Source organism: Trachypithecus francoisi, unplaced genomic scaffold (genome assembly GCF_009764315.1).
Source record: "Trachypithecus francoisi isolate TF-2019V2 unplaced genomic scaffold, Tfra_2.0 Lachesis_group2, whole genome shotgun sequence".
Lineage (NCBI taxonomy): Eukaryota > Metazoa > Chordata > Mammalia > Primates > Cercopithecidae > Trachypithecus > Trachypithecus francoisi.
In genome coordinates this window covers 27,047,109-27,072,163 of record NW_022681465.1, presented here as the reverse complement: position 1 = coordinate 27,072,163, position 25,055 = coordinate 27,047,109, and the positions used below count along the sequence as shown (strand labels likewise).

Genomic DNA, 25,055 nt, shown 5'->3' with positions numbered 1-25,055 from the left:
GGCACATATAAAGCACTCAATAAATGATAGCCATTATCATGATGACTATTCAGTAAGGAGTGGTTTTGTCACTTTTTTCTGTCTGTTGCTCAGGTAACGTATTGCATCCAAGTATAACATTTTAAGTTATGTTTTTTGTCACTCAGGCAAGTACTTCTATTTTCACTTCATAGTCTCAGAATGGGAGTGGGTGTATATTTTTTAAATCTCTCTTCCAGAAGTCTTTTAGGAGTAGAGGCTATCGCCATCAATACTAAGGCTAACTTCTGAGCCAGGTCCTTGTAGTGCATTTTATTGTAGCCTCAGACAGCTAGTGGCCTTTAATTTGTTTAAGACAAAGCTCAGTTTTGTTATTAAATTGCCCAGTAAAATTTGATATGTTTCTGTGAACTGAAGAGATGAAAACATTTACTTAAATGTTTTTAATCTGCACCCCACCAAGTTCCTCTAGACCAGAATCTTTATTAAGAGGTTTAACAATAGATCAATATTTATTTAAAATTTGTGCCTGGAGATTTGATATCTCATTTCACAATGTGCCCCACAGGTGATAGGGAGCGGACAACATTGAGAGAGATTTATATCTGAATATACAAATTTAGTACCTATTTCATAAACTGTAAACCATCCAGATTAATCACAATGATCAAATGCAAAGAAAGGTCCCCTTGGGTTTTTTGGGTAAATTTAAGACAAGTTTTATCACTGTGTGTTTGGTTCCGAGTTATCTTCAACATTCATATTTAGTATGAGTTCCCTTGCTTTATTTAGGAATATGATTTCTAAGCTAAAGAAAAGAATATGTGGAATTTGCACTTGTACGTGTCCAACCAGAATTCTCTTACAGGGAAGTCGCCCAAGGAAATGAGATAAAAGATCCAAAAGCGGCAAGCACTTCTCTGTGCTGAGCATGGCCATTTTAAAGAAAGCCAGATGACTAACAGTATTTTCCATAATTGATTCCCATTCAGTCAGCTGTATCAGGCAACAACTTGGTTGTTTTGTGTTCCAGCCATCAGGCAGCAACCTCATTGAAGGGAATCACCACAGGCCTCTGTTTCTCCAGAGAGAGAAACCTTCCTCCACTATAGTAAATGGACTCAGTGGTTGAGGCATCCAAGCCACCAGTGGGATCTTCCTCTGCTATTGAGAAGAAATAACCTGGTATAGAATAAATACATCAGGGCCTAGCCCTATACACATTTTTTGTTAGTTACGTCTGCATTGTTGCCCCCACCCAGTGCTCTGTCATACCCTTCAGAATTCACCCAGTGCCCAAACTGACTATTCCTTAAAAGCCTGCTTCATGCCTCACCCAAGCCTACTCTGCTCAACCAGTTTTCCCTTATTATTTCCCACTGTCAGAACATATCAGCCCTGTCCTCCTAATCCCTTAAGACTTTGATGTCTATTCGATTATCTATTCAAATAATTTATGCTAAAATATGAGTAAGTGGTATATTTATGCTAAAATATGAGTACTCCCCACAAGGAACATATTTGCATTTTAACAGTGGCTTTAAGTAAATGAGAAGACTCAAATACTGTGTATTCTGAGTGTCCTGACAGGTAGCAGGAGAGATCCTTCAAGAATAAGCAGTCATTTACTCTCACAATAAATATCTGTAGGGCATTGAACCAACCCTGAACAAAAAAGCACAAATTATGTTCTCACTCTACATCAGTTGAAAGCTGCATTCAAAGAGGCGGGACTTCTGTTTTCATCCTCCCAGAAGTCTGTGGCACTGGAACAATTCTTCAAAGAAAGAGAACAGACACATTTTAATAATGGTACTAATTTTCACAGTTTTACAGCTGCAGGCTTCCTTTGGGGCCTCTTTTAGAAATAAGTGCCCCATTAGTAATGGGCACAGAAGTTACCAGAGAGAGGGATGAAGTGTGGTAAAGAAGGTTGCAAAGAGAAGAGAAGAGATGAGGAACAGTATGATGAATGGAAAACAGAGTGAAATCAGCAGTGCACTGAAAATGAGAATTGTAGGGAGATTTCATATATATGTATTTTGTTCAAAAGAAATAATGTAGATTCTGAAATGGAAATAAGCAACCTCTGACACGCAGAAGCTGGGTGGCCATTTATTTTTTGGTCAATCTCTGATCCCATTACTTTCAGCTAAATAGTGGCTATGGTATTGCCTTGTTTTTGTTTTTTAAAAAAGCACTCAACATACCACCCCTGTTGCCAAAGACACCCCACCTTGCCCAACCTCAGTTTCCTGGTGTGCTCTAAGAGACAGTTTATGGTTCCACTTCTGTTACTGTGTGCAAAATTTTGCAAGAAACAGGCAGTCCTACTCTCCTTCATCAGGACACTCATATATTGTTTCAAAGCAGTTGGTGACATTTGGCTGCTTGTTAGAAAACAGATTTTTATATGTGTATCATATAGGCTGTTTGTTGTTTTTTGGGGGGACAGGGAGGGAGTTTGAAATGTCACCTCGTTTCCTAAAGGTCATCCATTTGCCTCTTACTTAAAATTCAGAAGTATGGCCATTGGCCATGGGTTAAGGTGTGTGTCATTTGATTACATTCTCAAAGAGAATTATTAGCTATATTGAGAAGCATTATAGTAGGTGGCTAAAATTACAAACTCTGGAGCTGTGTTGCTGGGATTCAATGTCTGCTTTCCTCCACTTACTAGCTTTGTGACCTTGGGCAAGTTGATTAACTTCCTGGGCTTCAGTTTTATCATCTATAGGAATGGAGATCATAAGTACAGCAATTTCTTAGTGACTTAACATATGAAAAGTGCTTCAAATAGTACCCAGCATACAGTAAAAATACTATTTACGTTGGTTTTAGGAGAACTAAACTGACTGTCTTTTATATTCATATGATGAGAAAATTGTCAAATAGTTGAATCTAATCAGAAACTGGAAGGAGGCAGATTTCCTGATGCATTGTTTCTGAGGCTAAATTCAAGTCTTCCTATGATGAACGTACAGTTTTATATCTGTGTGTGACTAACATTTATTGACACTGACTACTTTCTGTTTAAGTGGTTTACATATTTAATTCTCACGAAAACCTCATGTTGTAGGTACAATTATTATCCCCATTTCACAAAGGAGAAAACTAAAGCTAAGAGTAAGTAAATTTCCAAACCTCCAAGAGCTAATAAGTGATATAATATTTAAAGTTGATGCTTTTACCATGTATAAAAATGGACTGAAGACTTAACATAAGACCTGAAACTACAAAACTACTTCAGAAAACATAGGAGAAGTGCTTCAGGACACTGGTCTAGGCAAAGGTTTTATAGCTAACATGACTTCAAAAGCACCGGCAACTAAAACAAAAATAGACAAATGGGACTATATTAAATTAAAAAGCTTCTGCACAGCAAAGGAAACAATCAGCATAGTGAAGAGACAACCTGTAGAGTGGGAGAAAATATTTGCAAACTATTCATCTGACAAGGGACTAAAATCTAGAATATCCAAGAAACTCAAACAGCTCAACACTAATCATTAGGGAAAGGCAAATGAAAACCACAGTGAGATATCATTTCACCCCAGTTAAAATGGCTATCATCAAAAGACAGATAACACCAGGTGCAGCATCTCATGCCTGCAATTCCAGCACTTCGGGAGGCTGAGGCAGGAGAATCACATGAATGTGGGAGATGGAGGCTGCAGTGAGCCGACATCGTGCCACTGCGCTCCAGCCCGAGGGACAGAGCAAGATTCCATCTCAAAAAAAAAAAAAAAAAAGACAAATATCAAATGCTGGCAAGGATGCAGAGAAAAGGAAGCTCTTATACACTGTTGCTGAGAATGTAAATTAATATACATATTATGGAAAACAGTGGGGAAGTTTCTTAAAAAAAACTAAGAGTAGAACATATGATCCAGCAGATTTGTCCAAAGGAAAGAGACTCAGTATATCAAAGGGATATGTATGTTTATTAAAGCACTCTTCACAATAGTGAAGATAAGGAATCAACCTAAATATCCATCAACAAAGAAAATGTGGTGTGTATACATACACGATGGAATACTGTTTACCTGTTTTAAAAGAATGAAATCCTGTCATTTGCAGCAACATGGACGAGCCTGGAGTACATCATGTTAAGCAAAATAAGTCAGGCACAGAAAGATAAATACTGCATGTTCTCACTCATGTGGGAGCTAAAAAAAAAAATCAAGCTTGTGGAGGAAGAGAGTAGAATTGTAAGGTACAGGAGACTGGGAAGGGTAGAGAGGTGGGGAGGATGGAAAGAGATTGGGTTAGTAGATACCAAAATTATAGCTAGATAGAAAGAGTTCTGGTGTTCTGCAGCAGTGTAGAATGGATAAGGTTAATTTATTCTATATTCTCAAGAAGCCAGAAGGGAAGATTTCACTGTTCGTGACACAAATGATAAATGTTTGAGATTGTAGATATGCTAATTACCCGGATTTGATCATTACATATATCAAAATATCACTGTCCCATAAATATATACAATTATTATATGTCAACTAAGAATAATAGGGGAAAGAAGTAACAGAACCATGTACTCGCAATTGTCAACAACAAAAAAAAGTAAACAAATCTGCCAAGCAGTACACTTGGCCTGTATGGAGGAAATTATTAACATTTTCTGAAGGACATCAAATGATATTAGAATAAATGTCAGAAAAAGAAATGTACAATTAGTCAGGTTTGTAAACAAATATATACATGTGGTACAAAGTTTATATAATAAGAATGTATCTAAATTTATAACAATGAGTCAAATGGCATTGGCAAAGTCTGATGGGAAACGGTTGGTCACATTTTTTTGTTTAAATTTTTAAAGAACATGTATCTGTGTATAAGTGATACAAAAATTAGAAAATAATGTAATTCATATATTTTTAAAAGTTGGTGCATTTAACTATTGCAATGTCCCCCAAATATGCTTGCAGCTAACTATCTAAATGCATTTTGTATAATAAGATAATTCTCCCCTTTTTGTCAGAATATAGTAGAGCAAATGAAGTATGCTTCATTTATTCCTCACTCCCTGGGTTGTTGGTTTTATGCCATGTTTCAGCCAGAATCAGGAAACTCCAGGGCCTTAAAGAGGTTTTCTCTTCATAAGTGCTAGTAGTTATTTGTGGCTCAGTATTATCCAGACCCAGTGGGAATAGTTTTTATACAAAAAAAAAGCAAATATTTCTCTAACTCGTTTTTTACATGAGGAATAAATCCCGACTTTGTAGAATCATAGTGGCGAGTAAACAATGCTTGGGGCAAAATAGCATTGCAAAGGAGAACACTGGCTTAGCCTCATGGTGATTCCTGGCTTACTGTAGGGCATGCTCTAAGAGTGAACATAGCCACAGAACAAGATGTGCACCACTGTGCTTTCTAGACAGTGAAGAAAATTTACTCATCTCCATTGCCTGCTGGCCTTGGCATTCCTGTAACTGCTCTCTGTTCTTATTTAATCCTTAATTAGCCTGTCTCATATTATGTATGACTTGGAGGACACCTCTGGTACACACTCAGAAGTTTGAATCTTCAAATAAGATTACTCAACACACACAAGTGGAACATTTCCATCTCCTTTTGGCAGTGAGCAGCATTTGCTGTTATATCCCTCTGCGTGTGGTGAGATATAGCTATCTCTGATACCTCGGGTGAATGACAACACCAGCCTATTATGAGATTTCTCACCTCTGAATTCCTGTAGGATTTGCAGTCTGTAACACACAGGTTCACACTGATTGTTCTCTAGCAGTTTTATGTGTGAAGAGGCTGGGAGTACTAGTGTGTCTCCCAAAGTGTGACTCAGTACTGGGCAAGAGTAGGCTTAATAAAGAAGAGAATAGAGAGGAAAGGAGGAAGAAAGGTGTGTGATTACCTTATCTCCCAAATTAGATTGTTGGCTTCTTATCCCAGACACCATATCCTTTTTTCTATCTCCTTTAATACTTATTAGAATATTTGGCAAACTGAGTATGCAGTGCATGCTTGTGGCATAAAGGCCTAAGGTTTTATTTAATGCATAGATTATCTCAAAAAGATCCCATTTCCATTCTTTTGAACTAAATGCAGCCCAAAGGAAGTAGCATTTTCTGTAAATGTTATTGAAATTTGATTTACACTGAATTGACATATCTCTAAATTAGTTTTAGTTTGGCCTCTCATAGAAGTGTAATCTTCATTTCAGAGAACAGATCTCTAAACTGGTGGTGCAATGAAGATAGTTATGACAACAGAAGTGTATGTAGCTATAAAACATAGATATTACTCTAAAGAAAGTACTAACAATGAAATCCTATACATGACTAAAGCATTGCAGTGACTAAAAATTCATTCTGACCAAGGGTGATGGCATTTGGCCCACTGACTAGAGTTGGGAGGTGCATACTACCTTGCCATTGTACCTCTGCCAAAAAAATTAGTTGATTATACATATATGGGTGTGTTTGTAGATCCTCTCTGTTCTATTCAATTGAGCTATAAACATTTCTACCAATGCTAAACTGTATTGAGAACTATAGCTTTCTAGTGGAATTTGAAATCAGGTTAGGTAAGTCCTACAACTTTGTACACCTTTCTTAAAATTACTTTATTGTAGAACCCTTCATTTCCATATACGTTTTAGACTCCATTTATCTAGTTCTACAGCACATCAGCCAGAATTTTTGGTTGTGAGTGCATTAAATCTATATATTAATTTGGGAAGAATTGCCATATTAATATTCACATATTTATGATTTTTTTCAGTCAAGTTTTGTAGTTTGAAGTATAAAGGACTTGTCTTTTGTTAGATTTTTTTTAGGTATTTGCCTTACTGGTACTACTGTAAATGGAATTTATTTTCCAACTGTTTGCTGCTTACAAGAATACTTTGTGTATTTTTGCAACCTTGTAAAATTCATTAATTCTAGTTCTTGTTATAAACATTCCCAAAGATTTTCTATGTAAAAAACATCAGATTTTCAAATTGAAAAAGACATAAGAGAACACACGAAAAACTGAGAGGCAGGTATCAGAAAAGAAGTAAAATTATTTCCAAGAGATCCCTTTGACTAGAATTGGTGAAAAACAGGTATCCTTGCTTTGACCTCAATAGAAAACAATTTAGCCTTTCACCATTTAAGTGTGTAATGTTAGGGATTTAACTGTTTGTATATGCCCTTTGTCAGGTTAAATAAATTCCTTAATATTTCTAGATTGTTGAGTTTTATCATTGGGTTTGAATTTTTGTCCAATGCTTTTTCTGCATCAGTTGGAATTATCAAGTTTTTCCCTCCAATATTCTGTTACTCTAGTGAATAACATTGATTACTTTTAAAATATTAAACCAACCTTGTGTTACTAGGACAAGCTCCACTTGGTTATATGTTATTCTTTTTATATATGACCGTAACTGTAAGTTCCACATCTGTGGATTCAACCGTCCAGAGAGAGTTTTTTTTTTAAATAGATGGTTGTGTCTGTACTAAACATATATAGACTTCCAACAACTATTACATAGCATTTACAATGTATTATGTATTATAAGTAATCTAGAGATGATCTAAAGTATACAGGAGATTTCAAGTATACAGGAGCATGTGCATATGGCAAATCTACACCATTTTATATCAGGGATTTGAGCATCCTTGGATTTTGGTATCTGAGGGGGGTCCTGGAACCAATCATGGATCCCAAGGGATGGCTGTATATGAATTTAGTTATTGAATGTCCTCCCCAAAGAAAGACTTTGGAAGATTAGAGTGGTCAGGAAAGAACTCTTTGAAGAGAGAATATTTGGGCTAAGAATGAATGAAGAGGAGCCAGCTATGCAAAACTGGAAGAACACTGGAGGCAAAGGGGAACACTAGAGTGCAAAGGGTATACAGTACAAACAAGCTTGCCTCATTTAGGGGACTCGTCCTGCATTTGGGGACAAAAAGAAGCCCAGTATGGCTGGGATATAGTAAGTGATAGGGAGACTGGACAAGATGAGGTGGGTGAGAGAGAGGGCCAGATGCAGCAGAAAAAGAGTTGCCAACCTCTCTGGTACCTCAGCCACTTTCCAACCTTTGGGAAGCCCTAAGAATTGTCTACCAGAGTCTACTCAGTATCTGCTAGGCACATGCAGCTATTTAAATGTAACTAACTAAAAGTATATAAAAGGAAAAATTCAGTTTCTTGGTCACACTAACCACATTGCAGGTGTCCAGTAGCACATGTGGCAGATGGCTACTTTATTGGACCGTGCTGCTCTAGGAAAGCCAAAGGAGAAGTAATGCCAAGTTTGCTTAGCCTCTCCTCTGTAATTTTCTCTTTTAAAGCTAGAATCAGTGTTTTTCTATTTAAATGGAAATATATGTGGTACCTAGAAAACTAGCATGTGGCCTATTCCATATGCATATGTTCTCATGGATGTTTTTTACCTATGACAGAAAAGATGAGGAGGACTGGTAAATCACAAGCATTCTTAACCTCATTATAAATACATTGCAAATGTAAAAATGCAAAGTGCGGAAATCATGAATGTGAAAGTGGCTTTCAGTTTATTTTAATAGGCATTTTCTATGTCTTATTGTAACCTAGGGACCTTGCTGCAAGAAACTGCCTGGTGGGTGAAAATAATGTTCTGAAAATCAGTGACTTTGGAATGTCTCGTCAAGAGGATGGTGGAGTGTATTCATCTTCTGGCTTAAAGCAGATTCCCATTAAATGGACAGCACCAGAAGCTCTTAATTACGGTAAGAATAGACCACTTTTTTTTTCTTGGTGGTAAAAATGAACGGCATCAGCACAAAACATTCACAAGCAAAATTTACAGGGGTAGCACAGAATGCAAGTTAGAGTGATTTAAGGATCAACACAAATGAGTGAATTTCATACCTTTTAATTTGTTGAAATTATTGATTAGATTTCTATATGTAACATTGCTATATTAAAAAGGTAGATATAAGTACTTTTAAATATGACTATACATCTGAGAGGGTTTTTAATACCAAAAAATGACTTTGTAATAGATTATACACAGAGTAAGTGTTGCTGTGGCTCTAGACCATTTCTTTCAAATGTCTTATAATTGGTCCAATAACCTCATCTAATGTTAGGTTCCTAAAATATTAAGTCAATCAGTTCTGTAGTTTCTCACTCTGAAATCGACGTGGTTTCTTAGCATCTCGGTCTGTGGAACTGATATAAATCTTGAGCAAAGAAGGAAATGGGAATTATATTTTAAAACAGCAGGGATTTTTTTCACTTGAATTTTTATGTGTCATTGTAACTGGAAATAAATATAACTTGCATTATCTGTGGTTGGGATGAAATGGGCCATAACAAGATGAATGACAACTCAAGAATTTAAGAGGAAAAAAAAAAAGTGTGCTTTAAGTGAAATTAGAAATTACATTTTCATTAAGGGAAGCAGCATATGAGCCATGGCTTGGTGAGTGGGTATGGTATGTTTTGAATAAAAACGTAAAATGATTCTTTGTTGATTTAAAATGAAATATTACCTCATTATGGGAACTAATTTGTAAAGCATTTATAAATGCCTTAATTTAATTCGTAAATTAGAGAAAGCTTTTTTTAAAAATTGAGGTGAAATTCACATACCGTAAAATTAATTACTTTAAAGTGAACAATCATTGGCATTTAGTACAATTGACAATGTTGTATAACCAGTACCTCTAGTTTCAAAACATTTTCATCATTCCAAAATAAAACCCTGTCCCCAGTAAGCATTCTCCCCCGCATTCTTCCACCCCCTCGCCCCCTAGTAGCCACCAATCTGCCTTTTATTTCTGTGGATTTACCTCTTCTGGGAATTTCATACAAGTGGAATTATACAATATGTAATATCTTGTGTCTTGGCTTATTTTACTTAGCATAAGATTTTTGAGGTTCATCCATGTCATATCATGTATCAGTACTTCGTTCCTTTTTAGGACTGAATAATTCACTGTATGGATATACAACCATTTATTTATCCATTTTTGTATATTTGGGCAGTTTTCAGTTATTCTGGGTATTTACTAGAAGTCATGGTAATTTTACCTTTAACTTTTTGAGGAACCACCAAATGTTTTCCAGATAAAGTTTTGAATGGAATTGGTTTAGAAGTTGATTGGGGCTGACCCAGCTACCACAGATACTAACCCTCACCCTTAGTTTGTCTTTCAGTATGTCCGCAAGAGAGGTTCTTACGAGCTTGCTAGTGACTGCAAGCCAGTTCCACTATTCCTTAGAATCTAGAGAAACTGGCAGACCTGCTGTTTTCCATAGTGATTCCTCTCTGCGGTGATTTTTATTATTAACCCTAGGGTCAGATTATATTACTAAGGGGAATGATCACAGAATAAAAGATTATAATACTCATATTTACACAAAGGTTTTTGTTAGATGACAAAACATTTTCAAGCACTAAGGAAGCTGTAACTGGGTTTGGGAGTCCTTAAAGTCTTACCAGTAAAATCCAACTCTAGAATTTGCTGTCAACTCTGTTTGCCAGATTTTCTGTGTTATATAGCCTTTAAAAGTCCTCTTACTCTTAAACAGTTTTGCCAAGTAAAATTCTGCCTCTTGATCACAGTGTACTTTTTGAATTTCAAGCTGACTAAAGTGTTGTATTTACAAATTAAAGTTTCAATTCTGGATATATCTAACAGCCAGACCTAAAGCATTTTAAGTAATAAGGACAAGTCTAAAGAGTTTTTTAAATTGAGACAGGGTCTTACTTTGTCACCCAGGCTGGAGTGCGATGGCATAATCATGGCTCACTGCAGCCTCAACCTCTAGGGCTCAAGCGATCCTCCCACCTCAGCCTCTGGAGTAGCTGGGACTGCAGGCATGAGCCACTGCACCCAGTCTCTGAAGATCCTTGATCTATAGTGAGGGACTTTTTTTAGTAGCCTTTAGTAAATTTTATAAAACATAGAACAATTTAGATGACAAGGAAGGAGAGATTTTGATATAGGAGACGTTTGTAGTATTTATTACCCAGTCCAATGAGAGAGTTCCTGACTCTACAGGCCTTCTCCTAGCAACCCAGAGAAGTTTACTTTCCGCAGACTAAAATTACTGAAGATTGACTCTAAATCCTAGTGTGGGTTTTTTTGTTTTTTTGTTTTTTTTTTTTTTCTGAGATGGGGTTTTGCTGTCTCCCAGGCTGGAGCGCAGCAGTGCTATCTAAGCTCACTGCAACCTCTGCCTTCTGGGTTCAAGCAATTCTCCTGTCTCAGCCTCTCCAGTAGCTGGGACTACAGGTGCCCACCACCACGCCCAGCTAATTTTTGTACTTTTAGTAGGGACAGGGTTTCACTATATTGGTCAGGCTGGTCTCAAACTCCTGACCTCAAGTGATCCACCCGCCTCAGCCTCCCAAGGTGCTGGGATTACAGGCGTGAGCCACCGTGCCCAATCCAATACTTCTTTCATATGTGAAAGTAGTATATACTCTTTCTTCACTCTTGTCTCAGAATGGGTGAAACACTCAAGTCTCCCATGTAGTATGGGGTTGGGGTAGATGAACGAAACCTCCAGTCCAAGGAACCTCTCTGAAACTGTCTTAGGGCCATAGAGCCATGATCATGCCACTATACTCCAGCCTGGGCAACAGAGTGAGACCCTGTCTCAAGAAAAGTGGGGGGTGGGACATAGAATTAAACCTGTTGTCACTGCTTTATCATAAGTGTTGTTTTTGTATATTTGGCTTAAAAAAAAAAAAAAGCAATACTAAAGGGCCTTCCCAGCCCTATTGCTAGCCAGATCATTCTCCTTCCTAGATGAAAATACTCTTGATACAGTCTCATACTTTTCTCATAAACGGCTGAGAAATCTTTTTGTATATGTCTCTCTCATATACTTTTTTAAAAAAAATACAAAATGGTAGAATACTCAAAGCCTGTTTGGCATGTATTGCTACCATCCTTATTGACAGTTGTCACCAAAGGTACTGTTTTTATAAAGGGAAAATAGAATACTGATCTCCAACTAAGAAATCATCTATTTATCATCAATTATTGAACAGAAATTTTCCTTTTGTCACCTGGGTATTTGGAGCTGATATATCCTCTAATTAGTTATATTAGCATGATGTAACTAAGTACTGTGAAATGGGAGGGAGGCAGAATTTTTGGTGAGCAGATTTCCCAACCAGTTATGCCATTAGCTGCATGACCCTGGCAAGCCATCTACTACTCTATGTAATTTCCTCACTTGGAAGATAAGAATGATAGGACCTTTTCCCTATAGAGTATTGTGAAGATCAAATGAGACATAGAAAAGTAGCAAAATTCTATACAATTGTAAGTTACTCTTGGTCTGTTAAAATTACCCAACAAAACCAGGTTCAAAGATCCAAGTTTAAGAGCTAGGTTATAAGCTTTCACATCTGAAGTATGATCTTGATTTATATGTAATATATGTCTTTATTGATCTCTGCCCAGATACCTTACAAAATAAGATACGAGTCTGTATAACCTACGTTTTCTTAAAGAATTAGTCTTAACTTGTAGCCATAGAATGACTTTCATGAAAAGTATTAAATTACTGAATGCCAAGCATGAAATGAGTTGATAGGCAGACAAGAAAATTAATCTTCCTCCCAAGAATGTCCATAATTGCTGTCTACGAAGAAGGAAGCTAATTCACACAGCTGGAGCTGATAATCAGTTAGTTAGTACAACCCCACTCTGATGTCAGAGCAGTTATTATGGCAGGCATACTCTTGTTTTCACTAAGTACTTTTTTTTTTTTTTTTTTTTTTTTTTTTTTAAGAAAGGCCATCCTATTTTAAAGTAACTTGACAGTTTTGGAGGAGGAGCATTTATAAATCCTGCAGTGGCAGAGTTAAGACAGGAAACTACCTGAAGGATAGAAAATGAAATAATTTAAGAAATCTTTAACACCACTGTCAATGGAGTTTAGTTATGATAGTATATGTAAAAGTAAGTGAAAAATACAAATATGTTGGGAACATCTTGGAAACTCAGCTTCTTGGAGAGGCTGGAGATTGGCAAAGACTGATCTACTTCCCCTCGTTGGTTAGAAGATACCTTGTGCTGGTTTGTATCCCTGTGCTTCTCTAGGAGACTACCAAAAACATTCTAAGAGCTTAGCTCATGTAGCTCAGTAAAACAGGCGCACCCAGATATTTCAACAAAACAAGGCACCATGTAATTTAAAGACGTTTTTATTGGCCAGCTATGTTAATTTCCACTGTTTAAAACACACAAAAATATTTTTTGTCAATGAAACTATCAGTGGAGAAAATGAGGCCTTTAAGCGTGTGAGAACCTCTGTAAACAGCAATGAGTGAGAAATGAAGAAACTTGCCTCATTGCTTTACGTTTGTTTGTAATTTTAATGGAAAGAAAACGAGGCAGCGTAAGACAAAATTGCAGGAATCCAACTTGGTTAATCTCCTAGGATTGATATGTAAAAGCGTATATCTTTTTTATATAAACCATCTATCTCATTCAGATATTCAGATACCACAGGGAAAGTAAGCTTGCACACTGGCTGAATATTAATTCTTAGGGGGAGGGAGAGTGATTTGGAAGCTGGTTTGATTAAACTAGCAGCCTGAAGAATATTTATTTAATTAGTAATATTACTAGACCTGGAATATAAAACCAGTAAAGAGAATAGGAAGACTGCATATCGAACTCCTTTGGTAAGTTTAAATACAGTCATGTATCGCTTAGTGACAGGGATACACTCTGAGAAATGCGTCATTAGGCAGTTTCATCATTCCATGATCATAGGGTATACTTACAGAAACCTAGATGATATAGCCTACTACACATCTAGGCTACAAACCTGTATAGCATGTTACTGTATTGAATACTACACGTCATTTTAACACAATGGTAAGTTTTTGTGTATCTAGACATAGAAAAAGTAATGTGTTATATGACATTACCATGGTTACCACATCACTAGGCAATAGGAGTTTTTCAGCTCCATTATAATAGGACCATTGTAATATATGTGCTCCATCATTGACCAAACATTATGTGGTACGTGACTGACACAGACATACATAACAGGAAGGGTCGCCTACTTGTCTACTGTGCCTCACTAGGGTTGTGGTTGTTGTTCCCCTTCCAGGGAGATACAGTTCAGAGAGTGACGTGTGGAGCTTTGGCATCCTTCTCTGGGAGACCTTCAGCTTAGGGGTTTGTCCGTACCCTGGAATGACCAATCAACAAGCAAGAGAGCAAGTAGAAAGAGGTGAGCCAAATACATTCATTGTTAGTGTTCATGCCCAGCCCCAGGGGTAGGCGGTGCTTACAGTGTGTCTGCTTGAGGAGAGGGGTGTTAAATACTGTTCGGCTGTGTTATGAGACCATCTCTGGGGTTCAGAAGCAGATTTATCTAACATCTCTGCTCTTTACTTATATATCCAAACCCTTTAAAGGATTCCAATACAAGAGAGAGGTATATAGGCTTTTCTTCCACCCTTTCCCTGTCTGGCAGGATTGTGCTGTTCACTGTCGTTAAGAGAAATAGGGTGGTGTTTCTCAAACTCTGGTATTCTATGCCAGATAAACCTCCTTTTAAATAATATTCCAAATTGAAATGTAGTTAGTCTTCAGGAAGTTTTTGAGAATGTGACAACATTGTAGCACTTCTGAAGAAACCCTTTGGGGTTCCTAGACCGCGGATGGGAATAACTAAGTAATGGTGACATGCTTGCATGCGCTTGTGTTGTGTACAGTCTCAACAAAAAGAAGCTCATGATAAAATACAATGCCCTAATGTCTGGGCCCCAGTGAGGGGCGTGGGTGTAGGAAGATGCCTTTCTAACTTCCTATCTTCTCTTACCTCTCACACACTACCCAGTGCACTGCTGAAATACTGCCAAGCAACAGACTGTAAAAGGATATGACTCATATTCGTTTTTATTTCCCTATTGAATTCACATTTACAAAATCCTCATCTTCTCTTCATCTTGAAAAACATAGGTTGTAGAGATGATTTTTTAAAACTGCTCACAGCATCTAGTTCTGAAAGTGAATACTTAGAGCAACTAAAATATGCATTTGTATGTATCTTACATCAGACTTTCTGAGAAATGAACAAATAAAAAATGTTCTTTGAATTAGAAGTCTACAACTCTGTAATACTGAATTCTGCATCACCTGTAGAAAATAAAAAATTAACTTCCCCAGAAATGGATGTTTTGTTTCCATATAACTACAACATAAGGTACTAAAAGTTAATAACTGCATAATGCCCTGTGTGAACATCTGTATCTTATGTCCATTCTAAATTCTCTGTTCTCCTTCTCTTGGGTCTTCAGGATACCGGATGTCAGCTCCCCAGAACTGCCCAGAGGATATTTCTAAAATCATGATGAAGTGTTGGGATTATAAACCTGAAAATCGCCCTAAGTTCAGTGAACTTCAGAAAGAGCTCACTATCATCAAGAAAAAAGTCACATAGTGACAGAATGGCGCCAAACCCAGCCTTCAGGACTCTGTCCTCCAGCAGAGTAACGTTATTGTCCTCATTAACAATGAATTTATACCACATTACCTTTGACAGTCTTCTACCATTTTTTTTTTTATTAACTGGGTGTTTTAAAAGTATGTTCCACTTGTAAAAAGTCAAATGCAAATTTGTTAAAGAAATAGGCAGTCCTACCAAGGGCTTTCTTAGCTAACCATAGCAATCCTACCATTTCAGGCCATTGCCAGTGGAAAAGCACAGGCTTCTAAGTGTGTGAAGGATAAAAGATCTATCCTTTTCACACCTTGTTTCTACTTCAGGCACAGTTTGTGGGCTGCCACCCTATGCCACAGACCCTACTCAGTTGGTGCTATAAACAGTATTGGTAATGCCATGTTTGCAGTACATATTCCAACCACAGCTGGCTTTCTCCTCTGCCAAAGCAAGCTTATATTTGTAAACAGATTTTTATATTGGGAATTATTTGGACCTCCTGAGGTTTTTCTTTTCTTTCTTGACAGGTATAAGCCCAATGTAAGAATCATCATGCTCCTACATTATTTGTAAGGTTGTCATTTTCCTCCTCCTCTGTCTGGGCATCAGAAAACAATGCACATCGGCCGGGCACTGTGGCTCACCCCTGTAATCCCAGGCACGAGGATTACATGTCTGGGATTACAGGCGTGAGCCACAGTGCCCAGCCCCCTCCCTACTTTGGGAGGCCAAGGTGGGCAGATCACCTGAGGTCAGGAGTTCAAGACCAGCCTGGCTTACATGGTGAAACCCTGTCTCTACTAAAAAAACACACACACACACCACAATGCATGAAACATCGTTAAAGTTAGAGTTGAGGCAGTTGCCTTTCAAGGATGTTATAGAGAACTGTGAAGCAAGAAACAGGTTTGAACAGGAGGGTGGGCTGGAGAAAAGAGCAGCTAGAATGATTATCAAAAGTAAAGAAGAAAGTGAAAATATAAAACCACCTTATCAGAGTTATGGCTTTATAAACACACACTCACATATTCTATTCTAAAAACACATAATACGTATTCTATTTTATGGTCTAAATTTACCAAAAAGGTCCTGAGAAAAGTTTCAGGAATTCATAAAGTCCTCTTAATGGCAACAAAAATTTTGAGAGAAACTGCAAAGCACAAATCCACAGAAATAACAGCATACTTTCGGTCAAGCATCTTCACCTTAGAGGGGGCATTCCAAAATGTAATTTCCTTTATTTCTACCAGTTTTTAGAGCTGTCAGAATTTCATGGTTCTAGTTCACCAATACATTCACGTGTGTACATGTGCGCACACACACTACCAAGGTGCAAGACAGGTGTGAATGAAGTAGGCAGTCTAGAAGTCAGGTGAATATTAATGAGAAAGATGACATAGGGACAGCCCTCCCATTTCTACTTCCACCTTCAATGACCCTTATACTGCCCCCTGGACATTCTTACCATTAGCTGGCAGGTATACGAGCATAGTGCTGAAGATGTCTCATGTGGATAAAATCTAACTCAGTTGAAAGTAGGATTCTGTATCTTAACTCTTATCTAGGGAACTAACTGCACGATGTGTATATAGTCGCCTCTCAGGATAATAATACATATATAGAAGATGGTCATGCTCAGGGCTAAATATGTTCTGGAAGCCTTTTATAAGTTCTCAGGCCTGTGTCCTGGTAAACATCACCTTAGTGATTATTTGGTCTGCATTCATTGGAAGAGCTTAGGGATAGAAAATTCCTCCTGCCCTCTCCAGCTGTTTGCTGCCTGTACCATCGCACAGAACTCACACCAGTACTTTAAATTTAGATTATGAAAGATAATACTGAAGAGAAAAGTGACTTGTATCTGTCATTTCAATCTCCTTGCGAATTTCATACATATTTAATGATTAGTACATTCAGACTAAAGGGAACTTTCTTTTGATGGCACATACTATGATAAAGCACAGACTCAGAAGTGCTTACCAGCCTTCAAAAGTAAGAGTAAAATAGGATATTCCTACCCTTTTTTTTTTCTTTTTAGTATTTCTAAGTGACTCTCTGTAATATTCTTTGTCTGTTTAAAGAAAACAGCCTCCCATCACATAGTGGCTTCATGCTAAGCTCCTAGCAAGAAGAGAAAATGATGTTTTTGGCTTTAGTTTTATGAACAAGATCAAAAGCTTAATCCTGGCATTCTGGTGTAAAGAAGGAGCACAGCATTGATATTTCACTCATCCAGGCTGTTACAATTTGCAGTTCACATCATTACTCTGTGCTTAAATTTAAAAAGCTTTTCAAAACATCGTGACATGTGTAGCATTTAAATTCCATTTTATTCTTTGTCCTAAAACAGACAGTGGTATAGTTCAAGATTAATAACTTATTGGGAGTCTCTCAGTCATATAGAATATTAAATTTAATATAGGCACATGCAGTAAGAAGAACTAATGCAAACAATTTTTCAATTAGTTTTGTTGTGCTTGAAGCATAATTTATTCATCCCTTCTGTCACTGGTAATTATTGGAATTATGTGCTTTAGGAGGCTAATCCATGCCCAAGAAGCACACACATACTGTTCAGAATGTGCAAGTTGATGTAGGGAAAGGAAGCTTCAGAAATGTACAAAATCCTGTGATTTGTTTAGTAAGAAAAGAGTTGTAACCAAAATTTCTTCTGGTCTGGATGTAATTAGTCCAGTCACAAATCTTTGTGTTAATGGATTATTCAAGAGTTATATATTATATATCACTACTGCATAATTCCTCTCCTAAGTCCTTAAATTTATTAAAATAAGGGGAGGTAAACACGAGCAGTCTGTCTCTCGCTGGTGTCTTTCTACCTTGAATCACTAACGGGCCTTTATGAGAAAGTTTAGGTTGTCCATCATTTTACAAGGAAAGACATTTTTCACTGTTAAATTAACATTTATTACCAACATGTGAAACCTAAAATTAATTTTGTATCCCATGTAATCTAAGGCCAAAGCCAACATATTCTTTCTCTTCCAGGAAAATAAAATGGACAGGTTTTATTTAAACTTTCAGAAACTGAAGCTTTATTCCGCCCATCCTGCCACGAGACCACCAGTGAAAGATCTCATGTGATTGTTTCTCTTTTATCTCCCAAATGTAATGTAGGCAATAAAATTCTCCTTCCACAACTCACTGTTTTATTACAAATACAATATTATTGAAACATCTTATTAGCAGATAAGTGTAGACCAGGAGCCTAATTGTTTTGGGTATTTTCAGTGCACATTTCACAATTGTTTTTCATTTTAGGATTGTTTTGAGAAGAAAACAAAATATTTTGTCATTGAAATAGTTTTAATTTCCTTTAAACCATAATTTGGTTTTTGTATCTATATTATATTCAATTCCGTTTTCCCATAGAACTTTTCTGAAGATTGGCTAGTACCACAAAATAACTATGGCTTCACAATACTAGTGTTAGATTATGTCAAGAAGCAAGTGTTTTAGTTACAATATACACTACCCACTGAGGACCTTGTAGTGGGATAAACAAAAATTAAAATGCAATAATCCAAATAAATTATAAGGTAACAGTACAAATATCTGAATCATAAGTCACTTCAGTCACACTTTATAATTCTTGTGAGTCATCAGATGGAAGAATGTACCTGAAAACCTTACTTAGTATACTCTGTGTACACTGTTTAATGGCCATGCATGTTTTCAAGGTTGATATTTTCTGAAAAAGGGTTCTTTGCCTCAGCCCTCTTCTTTTTACATATACTCCCTTTATTATTGATATTTTAGATGTTTCTTATTAACAAAATTGGCTGCCTGTGGTTAGTACTATGAGTCCTGGCAAGACTTGCTTTTGCATTTCGGAAGCCAGACCCTCCTACAAAACAGAACAGTGCAAAATAAGCAGCGGAGAGACAGACAATTGGAAAAGACATGTTTTCTTTAGGTATTAATATCTTAATTAAATGGAATCAGATTTTATATGAAAATGAGTTTATATTACATTTCCATTATACTGTTGTTAGTGTGAAAGTTTACCATCAAAATAGTGTTACTTCTTTTATGACTCTGATTTGCTTATACATATCAGAATGTTCCTTAAATGTTTTAATTTCATTTATTTTCCTACGTTTTGATTAGTTTCACATCAAGTCTGAATACTGTATATTTTGGAAGAATCCAAAACCACATATGAAGATACTCTGATTTTAAAAGTCAGGATTTCATATACCAAGAATGACCTACTTGAAGGAGATTTTGCTACACTCTTAGAGTCCCAAAAATTCCCCTTTTAAAAAAATGCTGTCCTATAGAAGGTGTATAAACTATACCTTAGTCATAATTCAATTTAATGAAATACTACCCCATTAAAAACCATCCTCCTGCCTCATACCAATTCAGAGATTATATGCTGAACTTTTAGTGTAGGCATTAGGAATCACTTAGCCACCTAATAAGGACTCAGATTCTTGGGTGGTAGAAAAAATCCTGGTATGCTAGATTCTTAGTCACTTTAAACTGCATAGAAGTAATGAGCATAGGCTTCAGTATATTTAATAAGGTGCTGAGGCAGCAGATTCAAATGCAAAAGAGGGAGGAACCAGTTATTCCAAGGCAGGATGATGCACCCCCCGCACAGAGTGTAGAAAAATTAAAGTGAAACAGAGATTTGGACAATGGCATTAGGAAGCCTGAGGAGAACATGCTACAAGGCCAGATCCTGTCCTGTGGAAAATAAAAAAGATCAGCAGAACTAAAACAAAAGCAGTCATCTCCAGTGTGTGGGCCTTAGCGAGAGTAAACCAAATACCTCTCATTGTGTGAGGAGCGGTGTTATATTCCCAGCTCAGAGATGATTGTGTGCGGGGCAATGCTTATTATTTTCCCAACTAATGCATTTGGTCATATGTATTCCAGTTTTTCAAAGACATTACCCAAAGCCTCTTTACATTTGCACTGGTTATATTTAATATTTCTTAAGCTAAGATCACTGATTATCCACACATTATTAGAAATCTTTGGTTACAGTGAAGCTAAAGTCTCCGAAATGAGACTACACTTAGATCAGCCCTATTTCACCTTTGGACTAACGTTGACTAAATGGCTCCTAGAGTTATCCACAGAGGGAGCTTACTATGATGAGAGCTACTGTGGGGAAACATAGTATTCAACAGAGAAATGGAAGAATACAAGTAGCAGTGCTCCTTGTCTTCAATAACATTTGAGGGAAAGGAATCTAGAAACCCTAAAGCTAGTCATGGTGCCTAAGGTAAGACACAAAAAGAAAGAGACATCCAGAAAGGAAGGTTGAAAGGAAAGGAAGGGCAGTAACAAAGCACCAATGTAAAATGACCCAAAGCCAACAATAAAGGCAACAACAATGAGGGAAACTAACCCTCACAAAGGGTTTGAGGAGCTTCCTGCTATGTGTCCTTAAACAGTGCATGCCTCTTAAGTCTCTACAACACTTGTTTCAAGGGCATCGAATTGGACATTGGTTTAATTTTCCCTATGCTCCCTATAATCTCAGGAGGTAACCACTGTTTAACCAGAATTACCCTTGCTCTGTTTTTCTGTGAGGCCTCAGACATAGCAGTGGTTCAGCCCCCTCCCTAAGCAGTAGCAAGCCAAGTAATGGCACATATATGTCTAGGATAGCCAGCATTCAGGAAAATTGCTATAAACCTCCTGTTTTTTATTTTAGTAGAGAAAAAAATGTCTTTTTCTTTACCTCAGGTTTGTGACATGAAGACAGATTTAGCTTCCCTCTTGTCAGCAAATTTGTAAGAACCTCAAAACAACTGAACGTTTGGAATTCACTCTAAGAGATACAAATCCTGAATTTCTAACTATCTTCTCAAATAGTATTGAGGCAATTATTATTGAGGCCAGCAAGATGCAAGTGTTCTGCAAAGTAAACTGTTCTAAGTGATAGTGTTGATGCTGGAAGTGGAATGTTATGTTTTCCCTCCGCTGTATTCATTCAGAAAGTTTTTCTTGAACATCTACCATATGAGAGGCACAGAATACTACCAGGTGCTAGGTTTTCCCGTATTTGACTTCTGATTACTATTTCCTTTTCTCATCTTTCACTTTTCAAGATTTTGCTTTACCAAAATAGTAAAGCCTTTATCATCAGCTTATATTGAATAATGCTGTAACTGGCCTCAACCAAAGAGTTTCTCCTCAGGTGCTTCGGGGCCTCTAGCCTTCTAAGGAACTCCCAGGCACCTGCTTAACAAGGCCAGCTACACACTCAGTATGTGGGAAGCCCCATGATAGGTGCAGGTTAGAATTCAAAGACTGGTTGGAGTCCCAGATGTGGAGACATGATGATCAGGTGGCACTTGTTAGATGAGTAACACTGTCGGTAGAAGCTCCTGAAAGATTTTCCTAACGCAACAAGATTTCTGTGAGTGGAGGTATCCTGGAGGCAGCCTATTGACCAAGTAAGCTGATCAGGTGGCCTCCTCTACCCACTAAAGAAATGTGTAAACACTACCAATAATTGCTTTATCTGAAACTCCTGGAGATACTCAGGTCTTCCATCCCACTGTTCTATTGCCAATACCTTTTGTTGTTTTCTTCACACTCCTCTTGTCAGCAAATGTCTGAAAGTATTTCAATTGTGTAATGTTAAAGGGTTTTTTCCAAGGCTTCAGAAAAGAGGGCAGCAAATATGAAGCCTTAAGTTCAAAATAAGCCATTCTACCTAGATATACAGACCCCAGAGCACCATTACCTGAAAATATCTGTACCCTGCAGTTCCCCAAAGCAGTATTCTTTCTGAAAAGCCAAACACCACACCTATTTTCCTATTTGCTAAGAGTCAGAATAAGCACATTCTAAATACTATCCAAACCGGATTCTAAAATGACATAGTAAGAAGTCAGATTCAAACTGTAACCAAAGTAGACAATAGAAATATCACTTTACCCCCTTGTCATCAGTTAGAATACCCTTGCAAAAACTGTAACCACTTAAGCAATTCATCTGATCCCAGAAGATCAGACCTTCTTTTGAAAGCGTAGGACAGAGATCAATGGGAAATGTCAGCGTTCTGAGCAACACAGGATAAATCTAAGAGGGCCTTAAAAAATAAATCTCAATTCATACATTGGAGCAGCAAAAAACTGAGCAGGAGAGAAAACTGAGAGTCCAAAGTCATTTTTCATATAGCTCTTGTCAAATAGTATAACCTTTGGGTCTTCTTTGAATTGCCCGGATAATATTCATGAAACAGCTAAATGCCCCCATTTGGGGAGGGGGGTTCAGGTCTCTAACCTGGATTCAAAGCCTTAGAGGCCGAGAGGGAATCGGGAATCTGGTATCACTCATATCCTAGGTAAAAGAACCAGCCTGGCAATCTTTCCCAGCTCACCAGTCCGTGCTTTTATTTTTAAACCCAAAAGAAATAAAGAAACACACCCTTTTATGTAGGAATTTCCCTTTTACAAGTAATTTGACTTGGTAGGAATAAACTTGCCCACCTGCTCTTAAATGCCAGACTGTTGCAAGCAAATGCACAGGGAAAGGTGCCCAGAGCCAAGCTTGATAGGACTTTGAATATTTTCTCCTTACCTAAAGTACGTTGCTTGTATTTACACTATAAGACGCTACGGAGGTCTGTCTCATGCCATGCCAGTGTGAATTGCTTTGCTCCAAGAACAATCAGAAGACCAGTCCAACAGAAGAGAACTTGTCATAATTCCACCTTAGATTCTAGACCTCTCGTACCTGCAGTGTACAGTATACAGAATATGTACATGTTCCAATGGAATTCACTATTTTTGGCTTTAGTGTCAAAGAGATTGGTTCTACAGGGTTCATCTGATTTCCCATAACAAGTAAATTTTATAATCCTATGACTCTAAATTCAATCCCCAATATAGATTCTAAGCATCAAATCAAAATCAAAGATAAAGGGGAACTGGTCGAGAGGGGTCTCACTTATTTCAAATCCATGACCAAAGGGGCCAAAGACATGAAACTCTTACACCTGCTGAGCATTTCACTTTGACTATACAAAATGTCAGCTACCCAGTTCCATCCTGTGATGTGATCAGACTGTCAGTGTGGACCAGTGGCCAGGAGCATATTTATGGGCCATTTCTGTTCATCATTCTTTACAGAGCACTGAGGTTTCCCACTGAAACAGTTTCTTTAGTCAGATGCCTATAGATTTTACATAAATTTACATTTAAATGTATTAAGTTAGATGGCCTAATTGAGCATCCGAATGGGGGTTGGTGGTGGTGCAGATTCTGCTGGCTTTATGTTATGGTTTTGGTTTTTTTCTTGATTTTGTCTAGCTGCTTCTGACAAGGGCCCTAAAAGATTGGAACACTATATAAAGTCGTAGACATAGAACCATATGGGAAAGCCCAGAGGAAAAACATGGAAGAATAAAATCAGGTTGTCAACATGCCAGCAACACCCCTGACTTCTTCTGGAACCCAAGCAAACTGAAAGCCAGGACAAAATGTACAAATGGTGCCCATGCCATTTGACTGTGGGTGACCCGCTAGTCTAGGGCTCTCATAGTGACTGGTTGTGGAAATATGATTTTTCTAAGTTTCTCCCTTTTCCCTTTGATAGATGAGTTTGAGATAATGGCGTAGGAGTGAGGCCCTAAGGCACTTCTGGTAAAGACATTCCACCTGCAAGCAGCATTTTGAGCAAAGCACTGCTGTGGTTTGCCAATTTATGGTCCATTTAATGTCAGGCTAAAGCACCTTTAATCATTTTTGTTGTTTTAAGAGAATATATTTGTGAAGTGGATAAACACTGGAAATAGGGTGCTTCTTCTGGGAAGGTCAGTGGAAAACACAAACAAGGCTTTGGCGGGTTTATCTGGCTTTATAAACAAGTCTGAAAAATGGATGAAAGCTAAATATATAAAGCAGTTGGTTGTCTATCATTTTAACTCAGATCTGTATTTAACACTTATTTATTTGTTTTTACATTCAAAAGAAATACACTTTGAACTTTGGCTAACATTGTAGGATATTTTTTAATTGTTTCTACATTTTTAAAGCATGATTTCATCTTTTTGTAAACTTAGATCATTTTTGAATTGCCTTTTCTTTTCCAATAGACCAATTACCACTCGTGTCTGCAGAACCTCTTCATTGTATTCTTATAATAAATGTAAAATATTTGTAGCAAACTGCCTTATTTAATCTTTCCATCATGTTTATATTTCTCTTCCTTGTCCATATAAATATGCTCCAAGTGGAAGAAAAGGCAGGCAAGATTTCCATGGTAACTGGCCTCCTAGGGATGTAACAGTGCATAAAAATTATTATCTTTCAGTTTCTCTGTAATTAAGCTTATGAGTTCTGATGATAATGGGTGTGTGTTGTTTACAGTCCAATCACTGCTTCCTGTTTAGAAATCAAAACTGTAATGTAGCTCAAGTCCTGGTTCTCTGGGTGGATTGGCTGTTTGCCTGGATTTGTGTGTTTTACTTTTGGGGGTTTGTGTGTGTTTTTTTTTTCCTTTTCATAACAAGATTTGACATAACACAAGGCGTTGAGGGAGAAAGATGGCTGATGGCTCTTTGGAAACAGAGGCTGAAACCTGCTACCCTAGAGCAGTTCAGATGTGTATCCTTGCCCGTCCCGTACAGGACTAGCTGGTCACAGAGCCATCACTCAACTTCTAGGTAC

The 25,055-nt window shown here is 37.4% G+C and overlaps 1 protein-coding gene across 3 annotated transcripts in view; it reads left to right on the top strand.

The window, feature by feature from the left end:
- The window catches only part of FER (FER tyrosine kinase), a 451,703-nt gene extending 427,150 nt beyond the window's left edge, over nt 1-24,553 (top strand). For all 3 annotated transcript variants that reach the window (XM_033178963.1, XM_033178962.1, XM_033178965.1), the window contains 3 exons: nt 8,539-8,693; nt 14,059-14,181; nt 15,254-24,553. In XM_033178963.1, the coding sequence (XP_033034854.1) occupies nt 8,539-8,693; nt 14,059-14,181; nt 15,254-15,396 (421 nt within the window). In that variant the 3' untranslated portion in view covers nt 15,397-24,553. The remainder of the gene's footprint in view (nt 1-8,538; nt 8,694-14,058; nt 14,182-15,253) is intronic.
- The last annotated feature ends 502 nt before the right edge of the window (nt 24,554-25,055 follow it).